This window comes from Boleophthalmus pectinirostris, unplaced genomic scaffold, assembly GCF_026225935.1.
Source record: "Boleophthalmus pectinirostris isolate CB_2022bp ecotype Guang Dong unplaced genomic scaffold, ASM2622593v1 HiC_scaffold_4, whole genome shotgun sequence".
NCBI classification, from domain to species: domain Eukaryota; kingdom Metazoa; phylum Chordata; class Actinopteri; order Gobiiformes; family Gobiidae; genus Boleophthalmus; species Boleophthalmus pectinirostris.
Window position 1 is genome coordinate 7,622,637 of NW_026571353.1, and position 17,936 is coordinate 7,640,572.

General features: G+C 36.9%; 1 protein-coding gene across 2 annotated transcripts in view; it reads left to right on the forward strand.

Annotated features, from left to right (window-relative positions):
* Positions 1-797: 797 nt before the first annotated feature.
* rabl6b (RAB, member RAS oncogene family-like 6b) overlaps positions 798-17,936 on the forward strand; it is a 32,918-nt gene continuing 15,779 nt past the window's right edge. The window contains exons 1-12 of one of the 2 annotated variants that reach the window (XM_055161456.1): positions 798-954; positions 2,319-2,677; positions 3,928-4,062; positions 6,752-6,799; positions 6,957-6,980; positions 8,283-8,335; positions 11,251-11,339; positions 13,544-13,684; positions 14,000-14,105; positions 14,237-14,340; positions 14,986-15,292; positions 16,768-16,858. In XM_055161456.1, coding sequence (XP_055017431.1) covers positions 2,548-2,677; positions 3,928-4,062; positions 6,752-6,799; positions 6,957-6,980; positions 8,283-8,335; positions 11,251-11,339; positions 13,544-13,684; positions 14,000-14,105; positions 14,237-14,340; positions 14,986-15,292; positions 16,768-16,858 — 1,228 coding nt within the window. In that variant the 5' untranslated portion in view covers positions 798-954; positions 2,319-2,547. The remainder of the gene's footprint in view (positions 955-2,318; positions 2,678-3,927; positions 4,063-6,751; positions 6,800-6,956; positions 6,981-8,282; positions 8,336-11,250; positions 11,340-13,543; positions 13,685-13,999; positions 14,106-14,236; positions 14,341-14,985; positions 15,293-16,767; positions 16,859-17,936) is intronic. The other variant, XM_055161457.1, reaches the window with a different exon arrangement.

A 17,936-nucleotide genomic window follows, 5' to 3' on the forward strand; every position in this document is an offset into this window, starting at 1 on the left:
AAGCGCTCATACAACCAATGCATTCACCAAGACATGCATTTTTACCAAATATACTGCATTACTACAAAGCCATTTGGAGTTCATTGACATGTCATTTCAGAAGAAGCACAGTCTATGGCAAGAATCCACACAGGCTTTCTAGGCCCCAGTCTTCAGGGGTGGAAAAAAGAACTTAATATAAAATGTTTGCAGACAGGCCGTTATCTGGATTTAAAATCTTGATCGTCCAGTGGTACAATTTAACCACTTTTGATTTTGTGCCCCACATGTACTGCACTTGAATCTAAATGAGTGCCTTGATGTTTTCTGTCTGCCCTGTAAAACTCACAGTCATCCATTTATATTTTATAATAAGCTACTGATCCAGAAGGATTTTTACATGGAAAATAATAAAGTGTTTTTCTGTTTTGTTTTTCTAAATAAGTAGTGTTAAGTTCAGTTAAACTTTATTGCCTCACAAGGACATTTTCTTGGGCAGGAAGTGCATATGTGCATAAACACACCAAAAATCAATACAATACAGAAAAAGTGCAATCAGTGCAGTTCATAAAAATCAATAGAATAAAAATAAAGGAAAAGTGCACCCACTGCCCAGGCCGCTGGCTGTGAAATACTCTTGGACCCATTTAGACTGTTAATAACAAATCACCAAAATTCACTAGTAACACATGTAACACATGTCAAATAAAAGACAGAAAAGAAAAAAACCTAAGCCAAGTTTTAAGTTTTGCAAAGTACTTTTATTTTGGAGGAGCTGACCGGATCCGTGCCGCTCCTCACGTGTCTCTTCACGGCGGATCCGGTGAGGCTGTGCGAGCTTCGCTCTGCTGCTGCTGCTGCTGCTGCTTTCATTGCAAAGGAATGTCGCTGCTATTCGTCTGTGGAGATGGAGGGCTGACGGACGACCTGAGGGGGACATGTCACGACTCCAATGCCCGATCTTATTAAAGTACCGTGAGTATCTAAAGTCGATCTCTCTGTGGACAGTCGCCCCTGGCTAGCCGCTGTTCTAATGCCATCATACGTAGACTAGGAATAGAGCTAGGCTAAGCTAACTAGCCTCCTCCTGTCAAAGGATAGCGTTACCTTCAGGCAGGATAGGTAACAATCCGGGCTGCCTCATTACTGTTCACAGCATCCAATTACTTAGACCAGGGCTGAGAAGCAAAGGTCGTACTGAAATCGAATTATATTATTAAAATCGTGTTATTAAATTGACACAAACATGGGAAGCTAAGAGATGCTAGCTTGATATTTGTGAAAATGAATACAATCACATTGATCATTCCAGTGCTGTTTTCTAGGCTAAATTTCAAATCTTGAAATCGTATATTCTGCTGTTTTTAATAGTGAATAATAACCCATTTTTGCTACTATACATTTGATTAGAACTGTAAATATACTGTAGGATCGTGCTTGTGTTTTGATTTTCCAGCTCATAGGACCAGCTCATTTGTTAATGAAATAGTGTGTGTAAGTGGTGTTGTACAAAGCAAAAATGGCTACAAAGTCTCTCCTCATTCTCAATTAGTTCAAATTGACTGATAAAGACTACACATCCCAAGGGAAATTCCAATCGGCAAGTTCATCATCAATCATATTTAATGAAGTGGAAATATTGAACTGTAATTATTTTAGTTTTTATTTATTCTTTTAAGGTACAATGGTCTATCTGAATAACTTTATGCGTTAACCTACATCCTGTATAACTTTATACTTGAACTCTGTAGTCTGATTTATTGTTGGTAAAGACAACTCGCAAAATTGGCTAAATTTTCAATATTGATAACCTAGGAAATCCTCCAACTCTCTCTCCTTTGCTATACTGCGCATTTACCAAAAATTACCTTTTGTTTGCAAATTACCCACATATATTTTATGAAACAACAATTTAAAAATATATATCTAATGTTTGAATGAATTAATGTTTTTTCTGTACTTATTTTTCTTTTCTGGCAGAAATTTTAAACACATATATATATATATATATATATATATATATATATATATATATATATATATATATATATATATATATATATATATATATATATATATATATATATATATATATATATATATATATATATATATATATATGTATATTTTTTTTCTGAAATTTTAAACATAATTTTCTTTCACCAACATCATGTATAACATCTATGCTTTCATTTTGTAAGTAACTTCTATGATTTCATTTTGATCACATTTTTGAGGAAACTTCTTCCTGTTTATGTACTGAATTGAATTTTCAGTTGTCACAAATGCATTTAATGTGTGTATTTTTAGCAGTTTTATCCTTTTTTTTTTCTTGGCAGATACTCCCGAAAAACATGATGGTTGTTATATCCACTCCTGATTTTCCAGACTCTAACCTTCTATAAGTGCTGCTGAAATCCAACTTTTAGACATTTGTGTTTGGACACCATGCACTCCTAAACTGTACTACAATCTGGATACTGGACTGCACTTTTTTACGTTTCGTTTGACAAATTACCAAGGGATTTCCACTCTTCTTTTGGATATTTGAAGTGAACATTTGTGAAGATGTTTTCGGCATTAAAGAAGCTGGTGGGGTCGGAGCCCGGGCAGCTCAGGGACAAGAATATTCCAGCAGGTCTTCAATCCATGAACCAAAGTTTGCAAAGACGATTTGCAAAAGGAGTGCAATATAATAGTAAGTCATTTGCATACCATTATATATATATATATTTTTTTTTTATTTACCAAAAGTATATTTTCTAATAGCTTATATGGTTTAGTGGTAAGGATATGTGTAACTTTTCTGATAACCTTTCTGGTCCTTCAAATGCTTTTCTCCATGGTAATGTTATGGCTTTGTTTGGAAGGTTCCAAAATATGGTATTAAACCTTTCTATCTTCATGGAGACCAAACCAGACCAGGTTACAGGTTAGATCTGTGGAGAGGTGATCCTGCTTACGGTCAGAATGCCTGTTTTTCTAGGTATTTTTGAGCTATAAAACCACTTGTAATTGAATAAATGTAAGGTAGAGCTTTTTAATGTCATATGGAACATTTTACACAGAGCAATGACATCTCCATTGAAACAAGCAGGCGACTCAACCAAAGAATTACATAAGGCACCATTAATGGCAATAGATCAAGAGTTTATATTTATGCTTTTCTTTTGGCTCAAAATCACATAAGATTCATACAACTTAGTTAAGTGCCTTGCCCAATGACACAACATCAGTATGGAATCAGAAGCAGCAGCAGATTTCAAACCACAAACCTCTTACGATACAACTAAAGAAACGCAATAGTTCTGTGAAATTTTTGGTGGAGACGTGGAGATGTTATTGCTTTGCTTTGAAAGTTCCACACTATGGCTTTAAACCTATCTAACAGACATTTGGTCAGTTATGGGTGTTTTTGCTACTCAGAAACATAAATTTATGCTTTGAGCGGGGTCATCTCTCCACAGACCTGACCTATATATTGCCTTAGGGCGTCATCTAGCCTAGTTGTTTCCATGGTGATAGATCCTTCAATCCCATACCAAACAACACACCAGGCAAAGCAATAAAATGTCAATATAGAGACGAGCAGGTGCTTTGGACCTCCACCAGAGTATATACAGCACATTTTAAAGGTGGATTGAGAAACTGTTCTGGTGGAGGATCTGTTACATGCTTTTCACTGTGGAAATGTTCTTACTTTATCTGGAATGTTTCACAGTATGGTATTAAACCTTTCTATCTTCTTGGAGACCAAACCAAACCAAGTAATTTCTAACTAAGTAAATTCTAACTTACAGTTAGAATGCCTGTTTTTCTAGGCATTTTTGAGCTCTAAAACTACTGTAATTGAACAGAACCAGAAAAGTTACACAATGCACCTTTAATTAAATATTTTAATGAATCTATTTTATCATTAAGCTATTTTTTTTTCTTTCTTTCTCAAAGTGAAAATTGTCATTCGAGGCGACAGAAACACTGGCAAAAGTACTTTATGGCATCGACTACAAGGGAAGAAGTTTGTGGAGGAGTACATTCCCACACAGGAGATCCAAGCCACCAGTATACATTGGAATTATAAAAGTAAGTGTCAACCAAGCAAGCATTTCAGAACGAAAACCATGTACACCAATACAACCGTTAACTTCTGTTTTGGTAAGCATGTCATTTGTACTGTTCATTCCAGTGGCCCCGTATCAAGGTAAAGGCTTATTTAGACTTAGTTAACCCTGTGATTACTAATAGTATAGGTCTCCAATACAGAAGAAACCTATGAATTATAGTAATAAAAGTAGATGGTAGAAGTGAATGGACCATGTGGCTGACTGGGAAGCTCGTGCTAAGATTTCATGCTACTAATACTTGTGAAGATGAGCATTTTAGCACCTGAAGCTATAAAATGCTATCAGTACAACTAACCTTCAAACAACCATAAGTGTTCAAATGTGGATTTTTTTCTGGCTTCATAATTTTCCAGACTTCCCAGCCTCCATAGCCGCTTTGTCCATCTTATCACATACAGCTTTAATAATGTACTTAATTAAATATGTTCTATTGTGTGAAATGCTTTTGGATAATGACTAGTTTCTAAAAGAAACAGGTTGGTATTTGCACAGGTTAAATTTGCATAAGTGGAAACTGTTTGAAAGTTTAAAAATATGTGATTGAACAACACCAACAATTAAACACCAGTTTCAGGGGAATATGCACATGGGAAATGCAACTAAAATGCATCTAATAATTAATTATATTTGATAGAGATAAGGGTTGTCAAAAGTATCAAAGATGGTAATCGATTCTAAAACTAGTATCGAAACTAGATACTCATTCATACTCACAAAGACTGGTCTATGCCTTTGGACCACTATGGAGCATGCCACAGATAGAAGACTAGATGTTAAAGGTTGTATAGAGGATTTTCCAAGGAACGAGAAATCCAGCGACTGTTTGTCCTTTTTCAAATGTTGCGCATGCGTGAAACCACCCCCCCCTCCCCTACAGCTCCCTATGTAGAAACGCCTCCTCCCGCCTCCTCCTTACGCCAGAAACAGGTTTGTTTACAGCCGGTGCGCTGCACATGACTTGTAGACAACTAACTACAGTGTTGGTTAGGCAAGGCGGAGAAGTGAGGAGCGGGGGGAGCGGTTGCACGGACATTTCGTGCGCGGACGAGAAGTGAGGAGTAGGGAGAAGAGCGGAGCAGGGAGAGGAGAGGGGAGCGGTGCGTGAAGATTCCGTGCCCGGAGAAGTGAGGAGCAGGGGGAAGAGCGGATCGGGCAGCGGGGACAGGAGCAGGAAAGGGGTGCAGAGAAGGTTGCGCGGAGATTCAGTGCGAATGAACTAGCTACAACACGCAGCAGCAAGCGGACTCTTTCTTTGCCTTGAAAATTACGTTTTCAGACATAGGATATCGCTTTCGTGTCCTGAAAAACGTTTGACTAGCTCTTGGAAATAAAGTACGTTTTCATAATAAGCAGAAGTGACCTGTCCAGGAGTAATTTGGCGACCAATGTGTCAGTCTTTAGACCCTGCGTCTGCTTCAGTTGCGCCATCGCTGGAATGAATCTTCAAGAATCACCTTAGTTTGGCTTCGCTGCTTTTCCCCTGTCTTCTTCTTTCAGCGACCTCAAAAACAGACTTTCTTTTGTGGCTAACTGCTCCTGGATTCTTGTCTGCCATTGCAACAAACTTTGTGCTAACTGCGAGGAAGATATAGGTAAAAAAAAGCCGCTAAGAACTGTTGCGTTGGTGGAGTAAACAGCGTCTGTGGACTGCGTGACAGTCGTACGTAAACCACGTACCGGCAGCGCGCAGGCAAGTCAGTTACGCTAGAAACGTAGGGAGATTGATTGACAGCCTGTCAGCTCACAGATAACGAGGCAGTGTCGTTATCTATTGGCAAATGTTTAGCCCCACCATGTCCAGCGTTGATGAATTTTTATTCTCTTTTTTTTGGTCATCATAATTACAAGGCTACTGCATCTCTATAATGCTATCATTGACAACTTGAAACAAAAAAAAATCCTCCATACAACCTTTAATATAAAATAACTAATAGGGATGGGACAAGATTTCACAGACAAAATTGTCACAAGACGTGCACACATGAAGACAATAATCTCGTGAGTTTTTTTTCCGAAGTGTTTTTATTTGGATTGGATGAAAAAGGGTTAAGGAAAAAAGGTTACGCGTTGGTGAGTTACATCCTTTACAGTTCTGAAAAGCAATACTAGAATGGACACAAAAATATGAAATCAAATATAGAAAAATTGTGAGGCCAAACTTGGAAACTGAATCGTGAAATGTACAGTATATATTAGGAATTATGTTAAAATCTTGTCTTGTTTCGTTCTCATGGACCCAAATTCGTATTTGGTCTTGTATTGTATTGTATGTGTATCTAGTAACTAATTAACAAAAAATTATGTATTTTCTAAAAATCATAATAAAAAGTATTTATCTGGGATATAAATTCATATTTCACTTGTCTGTCTATTCAAAAAGACAATTTTCATTCACTGAGGACACCACAGAGCAGGAAAAAATATTGCGGCCAAATATCGGCTAAATCTATATCAGACCAATACTGCTATCTGGGGAAATACTTTGATAACCGATATACCATCCCTACTCCCTCTCCTTTGAGAAACTGTGCATATACTGAAAATAATCTCCTCTTTGCAAGTTATCCAGAAGTATTTCATGAAACAACTCTTAATTAAAATGTAATGTTTTGACCAAAAATTGCTAATTGTTTTTCTGTACCTCTTAGCTACTGATGATGTGGTCAAAGTCGAGGTGTGGGACGTTGTCGACAAAGGTGAGTGAGGCGTACTCGAATTAGCAACGTTTATTTTTAGCAACACATCTTGTTCTGTCCTGACAAGCCTGCCGCTCTCATTTATACAATCAAACAGCATGGTTCCATTGTATCTGTCCTCATTGTCTTTTTGTACTTGTTTTTACGCTCATATTAGGCCAAAAATACCCTCTTCCTGAAGGTGAGAATCGCCATAGTGTGTAGTAGCTTTCTTTAAAACAGTTTGTGTGCTGTGTGGGTTTGCCTTTAACACTGTTATCTGAATGTCAATATTCCCACGGTTTTGGCTCTGCCCAGTGAGCTGCTGCGTGGCATATTAGAGGAGTTAAGGCTGGCTTGATGGCATCTAGATCTGTGGTTCTCTGTACTGTATGTTATTTTACTTACTTATATAATTATTTTTGCTGTTTAAAGGTTTACTGAGTGTTTTTATGCTGGTCTCCGTGGATTGATATCCATGTTGTTTTGAGCTTTTCTTGCTATTTTTGAGCAATAAAAACTGGCGGTTGAATAAATGCAAGATAATAATTTAATGTAATGCTGTGGAACATTCCAGGCAAAGCAATACATCTCTATAGAGATGAGCAGATGGAAGACCTCCATCATAAAAGTTACATAGTACATCTTTAAGTTACTGATGGACTGTTTTTGTCTTAGTTTTGTAATTTCACAAGTTGAACAGCCCAAAATATCTGTCAGTCCTTGAATTCTGCAAAATCACAAAATTATGTTATATATATCTATATTATTATAGTTAAACGTGTACAAAATAACTTCTCTGATGGGTGTCAGTCACCTGCTTGTCTCCATAGAGATGATCTGCTTATGCTTTGCTAAGATGTTCCACAGCATGGCGTATCTATCTTGCAGTAATTCAAGTACTGGTATTTCGAAATGGCTGAAAAACATCCATTCTTGCTATGAGTGGGATCGCCTCCGCACTGTTCTGACATGTAACTTGGCCTGGTTTGATATGTGTTTAATGATGTATACAGTCAATGGCTTAATGTCATGCTATTAAACTTGGCAAAGCTACAAAGTCTCTATGGAGACACACAGAAAATTTACAAAGTGCACCTTTACATTTCTATTCATAAGTCTGAATTGGTGTAGCTTTTTAACCCAGGATTATACTCCTTTAGTCTTGGTTTTGCCTAGTTTAATTTAGTTTAGTTTTGGTCCATAAATGAACAAAAGTAGTATTTAATTTTAAAAATGCAAACATTCTAGATCAGTTTACAATATTTGAGAATCACTGATCTTGCCAAAGCCTTGAGTGCCTGCCCCCTGCCTTACATTAGTTAATGACAGCAGCACTTAACAAAATGTGTTCAAACTGCTGCGTTGGGCTTTTCCATAAGAAAAGCTGCTCTGATGCTGTGCCTGCTTCACTCAAACACTACGTAACATCTACTGAAGTGAACTATGTGAAGAATGGGTTAAACAATGGTACTGATTATCAACTGTGCTTTTGTTGTTTCAGGAAAAGGAAAAAAGCGTGGAGACAACTTGAAACTGGAGAATGAGCCGCAGGAGGTGATTAGCATGTGATGGTCATGTGATCACAGACAGACTCTTGTATAGAAACAATGTGGGGTGTGGGCAGGGGTGGAGATGGGTTGAAAGGGCATGAGGTTAATAATGTCAAATAAGCATTGTTTTTATATCAGTACTGTTTTAATTTTAGTGTATAACTGTATGAAAACAAATTCAGAAAGTATTGCTACCTTTGCCATATGTAGGGCTGAAAAATTAGGAGAGGACCTCGACTTATACCCTCTACTTATACCCTTGAGTTAGACCTAGACTTAGACCAAGACAGACTTTATTGATCCACATGGGAAATTACTTGGACACAGTAGCTCACACATCACATTATATTATAATAACAGAGAGTAAAAAAAACAACAACTTCTATATACGTAGCAATAAAAAATGGCAAGAGACAGGTGTCAGATAAGACATACTTATATAAATGTTTATGTACAAGTAAAGTAAACAGAAATGTAGTAATATAAAAATACAGCATATCACACATATACAAGAGGTCGTATCCAAATGTGATTTTTCTGACCAGAATTAGGAGTTGCAGTTTGTTATTGTATTCTTAAAAGTTCAATTTTTAAAACTATAGAAATAAACTAATACAACAATCGCATTTCAGAACATGTCCGTACAGATCAGATCTAAATCACAGGGTAAGCAGAGTTTATACAGAAAGAGACAGGATATCCCATATTTTATTACAGATTCGTAGTCCAGAATGAAAAGACCCACACACACACAAAAGTCACACCTCCTGCACATTATTTAAACTGCTGTACCAGTGTTTCCATAGTTTATTGCTTTTGGAGGAAGGTTATTGTATTTCAAAAACTATAGCATTTACAGTTTTTAAATAGCAATTTCGATTCAGTGGTGGTTAATCTTGCAGCCATAGCAGTTAACAATTTGAAACAATCTTTTTTTTTTTAAAGGACCTATATTGTGTGATTTTCTGATCTATGTTATAATGTTCATGTCTCAAAAAAAAAAAAAGTTCTCCACGCCATACACCTTCACTAGAATTATATGGATTATTTCAGACCTGTAATATCAGGCTTTTAATTTTCAAAAAGTCTTGAAAATAGTGCCTCCAAATGGGTAGCTGAAACTCATGAATAGAAAATATCTCAGTGTCGCCAAATGGGACATTGAGAGTAGGACTGTGGCATCATAGGTCCCATTGTTCTAAAAATCATCATAAACAGCAGATCCTTTATTTAAACTCCCTGTCAAATTACTGTCATATTACTGTCAAATATGTTACAACTTTACTTCCTCACTTTAATTCAAGACTAATTTATCCTCTTAAACACATACTGTATGTATGTATCTGCAGGCCCGTCAACAGAAATTTGGGGGCCTGGGGTAAGAAGACTCACATGGGCCTCCCTGGAATATACATTAAAAATATAAATATATAAAATAAAAATATAAATATAAAATAAAAAATAGGAAGGGCCCCTAAAACCTTGGGACCCGGGACAACATCCCTGTGTCTGCTGCCCAATATTATCTATAGGGCTGGGTATTATTAAGAAGTTGCCGATATGATGCATACCTCGATACATAGGCCATGATGTGATACATATCTCTATACAGTTACAGTGTATTTCAAAACGATTTGATACGGTTCAGTAAAAATAATGGCTAGATCATGGCTGTAATACTAAAAGTCTTTGTTAAACCACTTCTTGTGCAAAGTTCATATGAAACACATGTTTTAATCATCAGAACAGTGACTGGCAAATTTGTTGCATAAACGAGTTTCCTTCCTCTAAACAAGCAACGAAACTGTAGTGCTGTAAAAAAAAATAAAAAATTGTGAAGTATACCAAAAAATACTCTTGGTGATATATCAATACAGCAGCCCACGATATCGATACTGTGTCATTACATTAAGCGATACGATATACTGGTATTTCGATATTTTTGGACCGCCCCTAATTATGTAGTATTTTCAAAGACTGTATACAAATTGGACTAAGCGAGTGTGACGTCACCCACAGCATTCAGTACTACTCAAATGAAGCTCGTGATGCTAGCAATAACAGGAGCAAATTTGGAGCCAGGCTTTATGTTTGAATAGGATTTTTTTTGACAGATAAAATGGTGTGAAAAAAAACAAACAAAAAAAACTATCAAGATCATGTAGAGCAGGTTAATGCGTACATTTTAAGACCAAAATGGTGCGGCTTACTGCAGCAGGTACAGAGAGAAGGACGGCAATATTCCAATGTAAGTCAATGGGAGGCAGTAGGAACCGGAAGAGCCCGCATGCCAACTTCCTATTTGGAATGGGGCGACTAGTGTGTTAGCTATGTATATTTATTAGGGATGTAACAATAACCGAAATATCGTGATATCGTATCGTTAAAGTTCTCACAATAATATCGTGGACCATCACAATATATCAAATTACAAGTCTCTTAGTTTAAATGAAGAGTTATGGTGCAACAATAGCCAAAAAAAAGACAGAGGGAACTACATAGACCATGATCCTTTGCTCCATTTCAGTGCGACTACATGAAGAAATAACAGTTCTAAGCACTTTTAAGTCTTTGTTTTTTGGATTAAGTCTTGTCAAGGTATTTTAAGAGGAAAAAGTAGCATATTAACAGTTTTGTTAACCTCCACAAAATATCACAATAAATATACTGTGAGATGTATATCGTGAAAACATCGTACAGAGAGATTTGGATATTGTTACATCCCTAATCATGAGCTTTCCCTCGATATCTCAATAAATATTGTACCGTGAGGTTTAATATTGATATTGTATCGTGAGACTTGGATATCGTTACACCCCCAATATTTATATTTAAAGTCTATCTTCCACCTGGTATAAACTGTTTTAATTTTGGTTAGGTATGATTGATAGTTATTGTTATGGACATGTGTGTTTCCAGTCTGATGAGGTGGCCCTGGATGCAGAGTTCTTGGATGTTTATAAGAACTGCAATGGCGTGATCATGATGTTCGATATCACCAAACAGTGGTAAGTGTCCAGCGTGTGACTGCAGCGTCTCTGTGTGTACTACAATATGCATGGGCTGATTGGGTTTCACTGTCTGTATACACTGACTGCCAACACTAAAGTATGGCTGTGTTTGTGCTTTGTCTAGACCCCAAAATGGCTCACTACTACTGCTATTGAGATTGTTGTTTAAAGGTGCACTGTGTAACTTCTCTGGTGAAGGGTCCATCAAATGCTTTTCTCCATGGAGATGTTATTGCTTCATCTGGAATGTTACACAGTATGGTATTAAACATTTCTATCTTTGTGGAGACCAACTGGACCAAGTTACAGGTCAGATCTGTGGAGAGGAAACCCTGCTCACAGTCAGAATGCCTGTTTTTCTTAGTATTTCTGAGTTATTAAACCACCCGTAATTGAATAAATGTAAGGTAAAACTATTTAAAGTCATACTATGGAACATTCCTGGCAGAGCAATGACAGGCAGGTGACGTACTCCCAACTAAAAAGGTACACGGTGCATCTTTAAACTAGTTAGAAGCATATGTGATCAATTGTGTTTTGTTTACAATGGTGTCAGTTACCTACTCAATTTCCCAGCATGCATTTCTCCATTATGCATATACGGTATGGACAAGGTGACCCTAGAACACTGTGATTTTTTCATATACAAGAGATACTCAAAAATACTCACTGATGTTAGTAAACAAAATGGACATATACAACTAAAGCATGAATGATTAATTTATAATTTCAATGTTTAAAGGAACATTGTGTAACTTTCCTTGGTTATGTTATTGCTTTGTCTGAAATGTTTCACAGTATGGTATTAAACCATTCTATCTAGTGGAGACCGAACCAAGTTATGTGTCAGATCTGTGGAGAGGCAACCCCACTCGCAGTTAGAATGTTTTATACGTGTTTTTGAGCTATTAAACCACCTGTAATTGGATAAATGTAAGGTAGAGCTGTTTGATGTCATACTGTGGAACATTCCAGGCAAAGCAATGACATATCCATAGAAACAACCAAAAAGTTACATAGTGTATCTTTTAAATCAGGCCTACACCATGACAAAACATTTCCACAGAATCTTATTTTTACTATGGAGTTCAGAAAAAGTCTGCTTAGAGTTGTTTTTTTTTTTTTTTCAGTTTTCAGTAATTCATAATTTTGCCATATCGACCTCCTCTAAATCTTATTTTGCTTATAAATCTTCCATATATCGTGCAGGTCTGCAACACTTAATGCACAGTGCTTTTCTTCCTTTTCCCCTTGGCTCCATATTAACCACAAATTCCTGATTTTGGATCTGCATGTACTTGCCATATTCCAGTCTGAGACATTTTTGAAATGCTGCCAGTTCACACCAAGGCGACTAGATTCAATAATGTACCATGCTACACTGTTTCTATAGCAACATCATCCATATGTTCACTATATATCACATATCATTTCTTTTATACTAAATAGCTGGAAACTGTGAAGGAATGTTTAGAAAATGTCTTAAATGTGGAATGCTGTGCAAGCAGTAACTGAATTTGTGATGGGAATTTGATACAGTTCCTCACTGTAAATATAGATACAGACTTTTCTAATAATTACTGGTGGCCTTTTATTTCCCCACAAAATAAAAAAGAACGTTTAGCATCAAATAAGTTATTATTATAGGTATAAGTAGTTTCAAGGTGCCCTATGTAGCTTTTTCTAGTGGAAGGTTCACCGTGGAGATGATTTCTTTGCTTGATATGTTTTACTGTATGGCCTTAAACTTTTCTTATCTTGCATAACGTTTCTTATCTGTGCTATTATTACAGTCAAATTACAGTCTATTACAGTCACAAGCAGGTGACAGACACTCCACCAGAAAAGTGACATAGTGCACCATTAAGGAAATCTTTAATTATTATTATTATTATTATTTTTTAAATAAATAAATGTATTAAATAAAATAAACGTATGTATTTTGTGTACCTATTTTTATCTATGCATGGGTTACAATTTATTATTATCTGAATGGTGGATGCTTTAATATAGTTCCTTTGGGATTTTATTCTCCTCCCAGGCTGCACCTTTCTTTGCACCTCTTCTTCTGTGTCTTTTTTCTTACACATTGTCTATGTACAAGAGAGATAAAAGTTCTCCTTTATGTTGTCTATGGAATATCACTAATATGAAAATAAAAAAACTAATAATCTTAACACTACTCGGTGTCTGTTTTCCAGGACTTTTAACTACATCATGAGGGAGCTGCCTAAAGTCCCGACCCACGTGCCCGTGTGTGTGCTGGGGAACCACAGAGACATGGGAGAGCACCGAGTCATTCTGCCTGATGATATAAGGGAACTCATAGCTGGATTGAACAGGTTAATACAGTCAAAATGTATTAAACATTTTACCACTTTAATCTCAACACTACAACATGGCTTAAAGCTCACAAGAGTCAATTTTGTTTAATGTAGGAACTTTAATAATAGAAACAGGTTCACTGCCTTTCTGTTGAAAACTGAAGAGCTGCCATATTTCATAGTGGCCATTTACCATACCAAATACCACATTTTCATCTACCTATTTAGTTGAAAATGTGACATTTTCCCACTGCATATCCCAGAGTTATTTATTTATATCTAGATTAGAAGAAATATGAAAAAAGTAAAATAAAAACACCTATATTTTCTCAGACCCATGGGAGCCTCTTACATCCACTACGCTGAATCCTCCATGAAAAACGGATTTGGTCTGAAATATCTGCACCGCTTCTTCAATATCCCCTTTCTCCAACTGCAGGTTTGTTTTTTTTAATATAATTCTCATGCTCTCCTTTTCCAATTTAGTAAATAATCTTCTGTGATCACCCCCATTTTAGTTAATTTATAGTTTTAGTTATAGTTAATTGATATGAGCTGTTTTATGTGCAGAGAGAAACGCTATTAAGACAACTTGAGACAAACCAGCTGGACATGGACGCCACTCTGGAGGAACTGGGTGTCCAACAAGAGACAGAAGACCAAAACTATGAAATGTAAAGCGCTTTCTTCTATTCTGTATATTTATTTAGATTTCGCAAACATTCATACTTGTATCATAAACATAGAGATGGTAAGCCTACTTTTTATCTACTGTAGTGTAAGGAAGGAACTGTCTGCCACCTTCCGTTTGCCTAATCTGATTCCATTTGTACACAAAAATAGCATGGAATAAAAAAAGTAATGCTTTCTGATCACCATAGAAGTAGGTTTAAAGGTGTACTATGTAACTTTTTGGTTGTGGGGTCATCTTCTGCTACTTTCTGTGGATATGTAACAGCTCTGCCTGGAACCTGTTCAATTACAGGTGGTTTTTATAGCTCAAAAATACTTTGAAAAACAGGCATTCTGACTGTGAGTGGGGCAACCCCTTCCCACAGATCTGACCTGTGACTTGGTCTGGTTTGATCTCCATGAAGATATGAATGTTTAATGCTATACTGTGAAACATTCCAGACAAAGCAATAACATCTCCATAAAAAAAAAGCTTTTGATTACACAATGCATCTTTTAAGAGATTTTATTTATTTATTTAGTAGAAAAAGAGGTAGACACTAGACCGTCAAGTGAGACACTAAAACCACATGAACTCTAATTCAGTCAGTTTTATATTATTCGCTTTCTTTTTCACTTCTCCACAGTTTCCTTGAGAACCTGGAGACGCGCAGTAAAGGCTACGGCTCTCCCGGTCCGGCCAACGGGCAGTCCCCCTCCTCGGGCTCCCAGTCGCCTATTGTGCCCCCCAGCGGCGCATCCACTGGCAGCTCCAGCCCCAGCACCCCCCAGCAGCCCCCTCTACCCCCCCAGGCCCTTCCCCAGTCCCCCAGTGTCCCGGCCCCCTCGGCCTCTGCCCCTCCGGCCCCCCCTGCACCTGCGGCAGTGGTCAGTGGAGTAGCCTCTCCCTCCATGGAGGCCAAACTGCAGGCCCAGTCTCCAGAGCACTCACAGGTTAGACTCAGACATTTTACTAAAGTTGTTTAAAGATTCTGTACTGGATTTTTTGTGTAAAAAATTACAGCTGTTCCAATACCGATACTGGTATTTGCCAATACCTGGACATTTTTCAAGCTCCAATACTGCACATTTTTCAGGTATTGACGCGTACTCAGACCAATTCATCAATCTGATACCTCTCTGTATTTTCCTGAATGAGGACCTATATACGAGCAGCTGCTGTTGACGTCTGTGTCTAATGCTACCACTAAGGCTCAGTGCAGGTTAAATACCAACTGTGGAGGCTCTGCACACTCTTCAGACACTTGATTTAGCCTTTGGTGTGGACACTCGGTTGCGTTAAGGAAAGTGCAGTTTGACAACAGCACTAACACAGACTTTGTTTACATCTACATAGTCACGTCCTCCGAGGATGCGGGTCTTTTTTACAGGCCTCACTGTTGTTCCTCTCTTTGGTAGAAAGTGACAAGACAGAAAAGTAAAAATGCTTAAATCATCATATATATGACTAATACTTTAGCCTTCAATAAGCATTCTTGTGCATTTTCTTTAGTGATATCTTTTTCGGTAGGGGTGTGCTAAAATATCAAAATATATCATGTCGTTTAATGTGATGATACATTAGTAGTTGATATTGTGGGCTGCTGTATCCATTTTTGGCATATTTTACTAAATTATTTTATTACAGCGCTGCACTTTTGTTGCTTGTTTAGAGGAAGGAAATTTGATTAAAATAGGCATGTTTAATATGAACTTTGCACAACAAGTAGTTTAACAATGACTTTTAGTATCACAGCCTTAGCCTTTATTTTTTATTGAACCGTATCAAATCGATTTGAAATATATCGCATTGAATCGAAAGTGCACTGTATTGAGATATGTATCATCATGGCCTATGGATCATATAGGCAACTTCTTAATGATACCCAGCCCCGCTTTTCGTAGTTATTTTTTGCTCTTGAACTGTAACAAAATTGATTAGTCTTTGTCTGCTTCTTCTTCACACTATGTGGTATCGGACTGGTATCGGTATCAGGGATTACACTAAGGCCAAGTATCAGTATCGGATTGGATCTTAACATTTTTTTTATCGGAACAACACTATTAAAAATATGAATAAAATCTAAATAGTTAATTTTAAAACTGTTTGCAGCTGCCCAAGCTTAGTCCTCACTTTCTTAACATATTCCTAGTATTCTAATCATTCACTATTATGAGATTTTAAGCGAGTTTCAAGACGTCGAGTGGAATGTTGCCATCACGTCTTTGCTAACAACAAACTAGTATTCTAAATCTCTTTCTCTTCTCTCTCTACCAGAAAAGTTACACAGTGCACCTTTAACGCATTACATTAAGAAAGATTGATGAAATGTTTATCTTACCTTCTTGTCCATACAGTTACTGTTTTCATTTCTTCGCACAACCGTTATTCCACTAAAATATGATCTTTTGGACTTCCTTACTCCCAGGCCTCTGCTGCAGCCGCTCCTCAGAAAAGGAGCTTCATGTCCCGCTGGTTCGGTTCATCTCCTGTCCCTGAAAACACCTCTCCGGCTCCAGGTGGGTATTTTATCAGGCTGTAGTCCTTGTCGTCCAATTAATCAATGATGTCTTTTTTAATTTAATTTTTTATTCATAGTCTCTGTGATAAACCAATCTGCATTAAACCAGACAGACATCAACACAACAAATTATACTGAACGCGAATAGACTTAGACTTTATTGATCCACAAGGGAAATGACCTGGGCACAGTAGCTCACTCATCACAATATATTATAATAGCAAAGAGAAAAAGTATAATAATAATACATTCTAAATGAGCAGCAAAAATATAAAGACAGAGGTGTCAAATAAGCATAACTATATAAATGTATATGTACAAGTAAAAATAAAATTAAGTAGAAAGTATATTGCTTCTTTCCATTTTATTTTATGCTTTCCTGTGGATCAACATATTTGTCTATGTCTAAAGTCTAACCATGTAAATAATAATAATATTTAACCAAAAATTTCAACTAAAGAATGAATCATACTGTCCAAAAAGGAGACAAAACATGACAATAAAAAAATAAAATAAGTCAATAAATAAACAGGACTATAAAACAGTCAGTCATGTTTTAGTCAACCATATGTTTTATTAGTCCAAGACTACTTTAATCGGGATTATAAGGAATTATATGGACCTCAACAGAACGAAGAAAGCTTGGAGTGAGTTATCTTGAGTTGTGGGATTGACTGGACCGTTAACCTGCCTTTTTACTTTTACAGAAGATGCCATTAACTAGCACTTCTTTGTATACACTGTAGAGTAGGGTTGGGCAATATCTATATTTTGATACTGTTAAACCTTCTCAGGATTTTACTGTGGTATACCGTATTACCATATTACCAACATGTTTTAGTGCAACTTTGGTAAAATACAAAGCTGTACCTCTGTACGGTCTATGCGTATGACGTACAGGTTTATAATCTCTGAAAAGTTTCACATGAACCATCTTCAACGCCATACTTGCACAGAACAGACTCACCATCAGCCGCTCATCCTGTCACAGAGAGAACACTCATATTCCACTGAGTCGTCTCCTTCAGTCCGAAAAAAGCTGAACCACATCAGCACCACAAGAAGTGAGCTGTTTT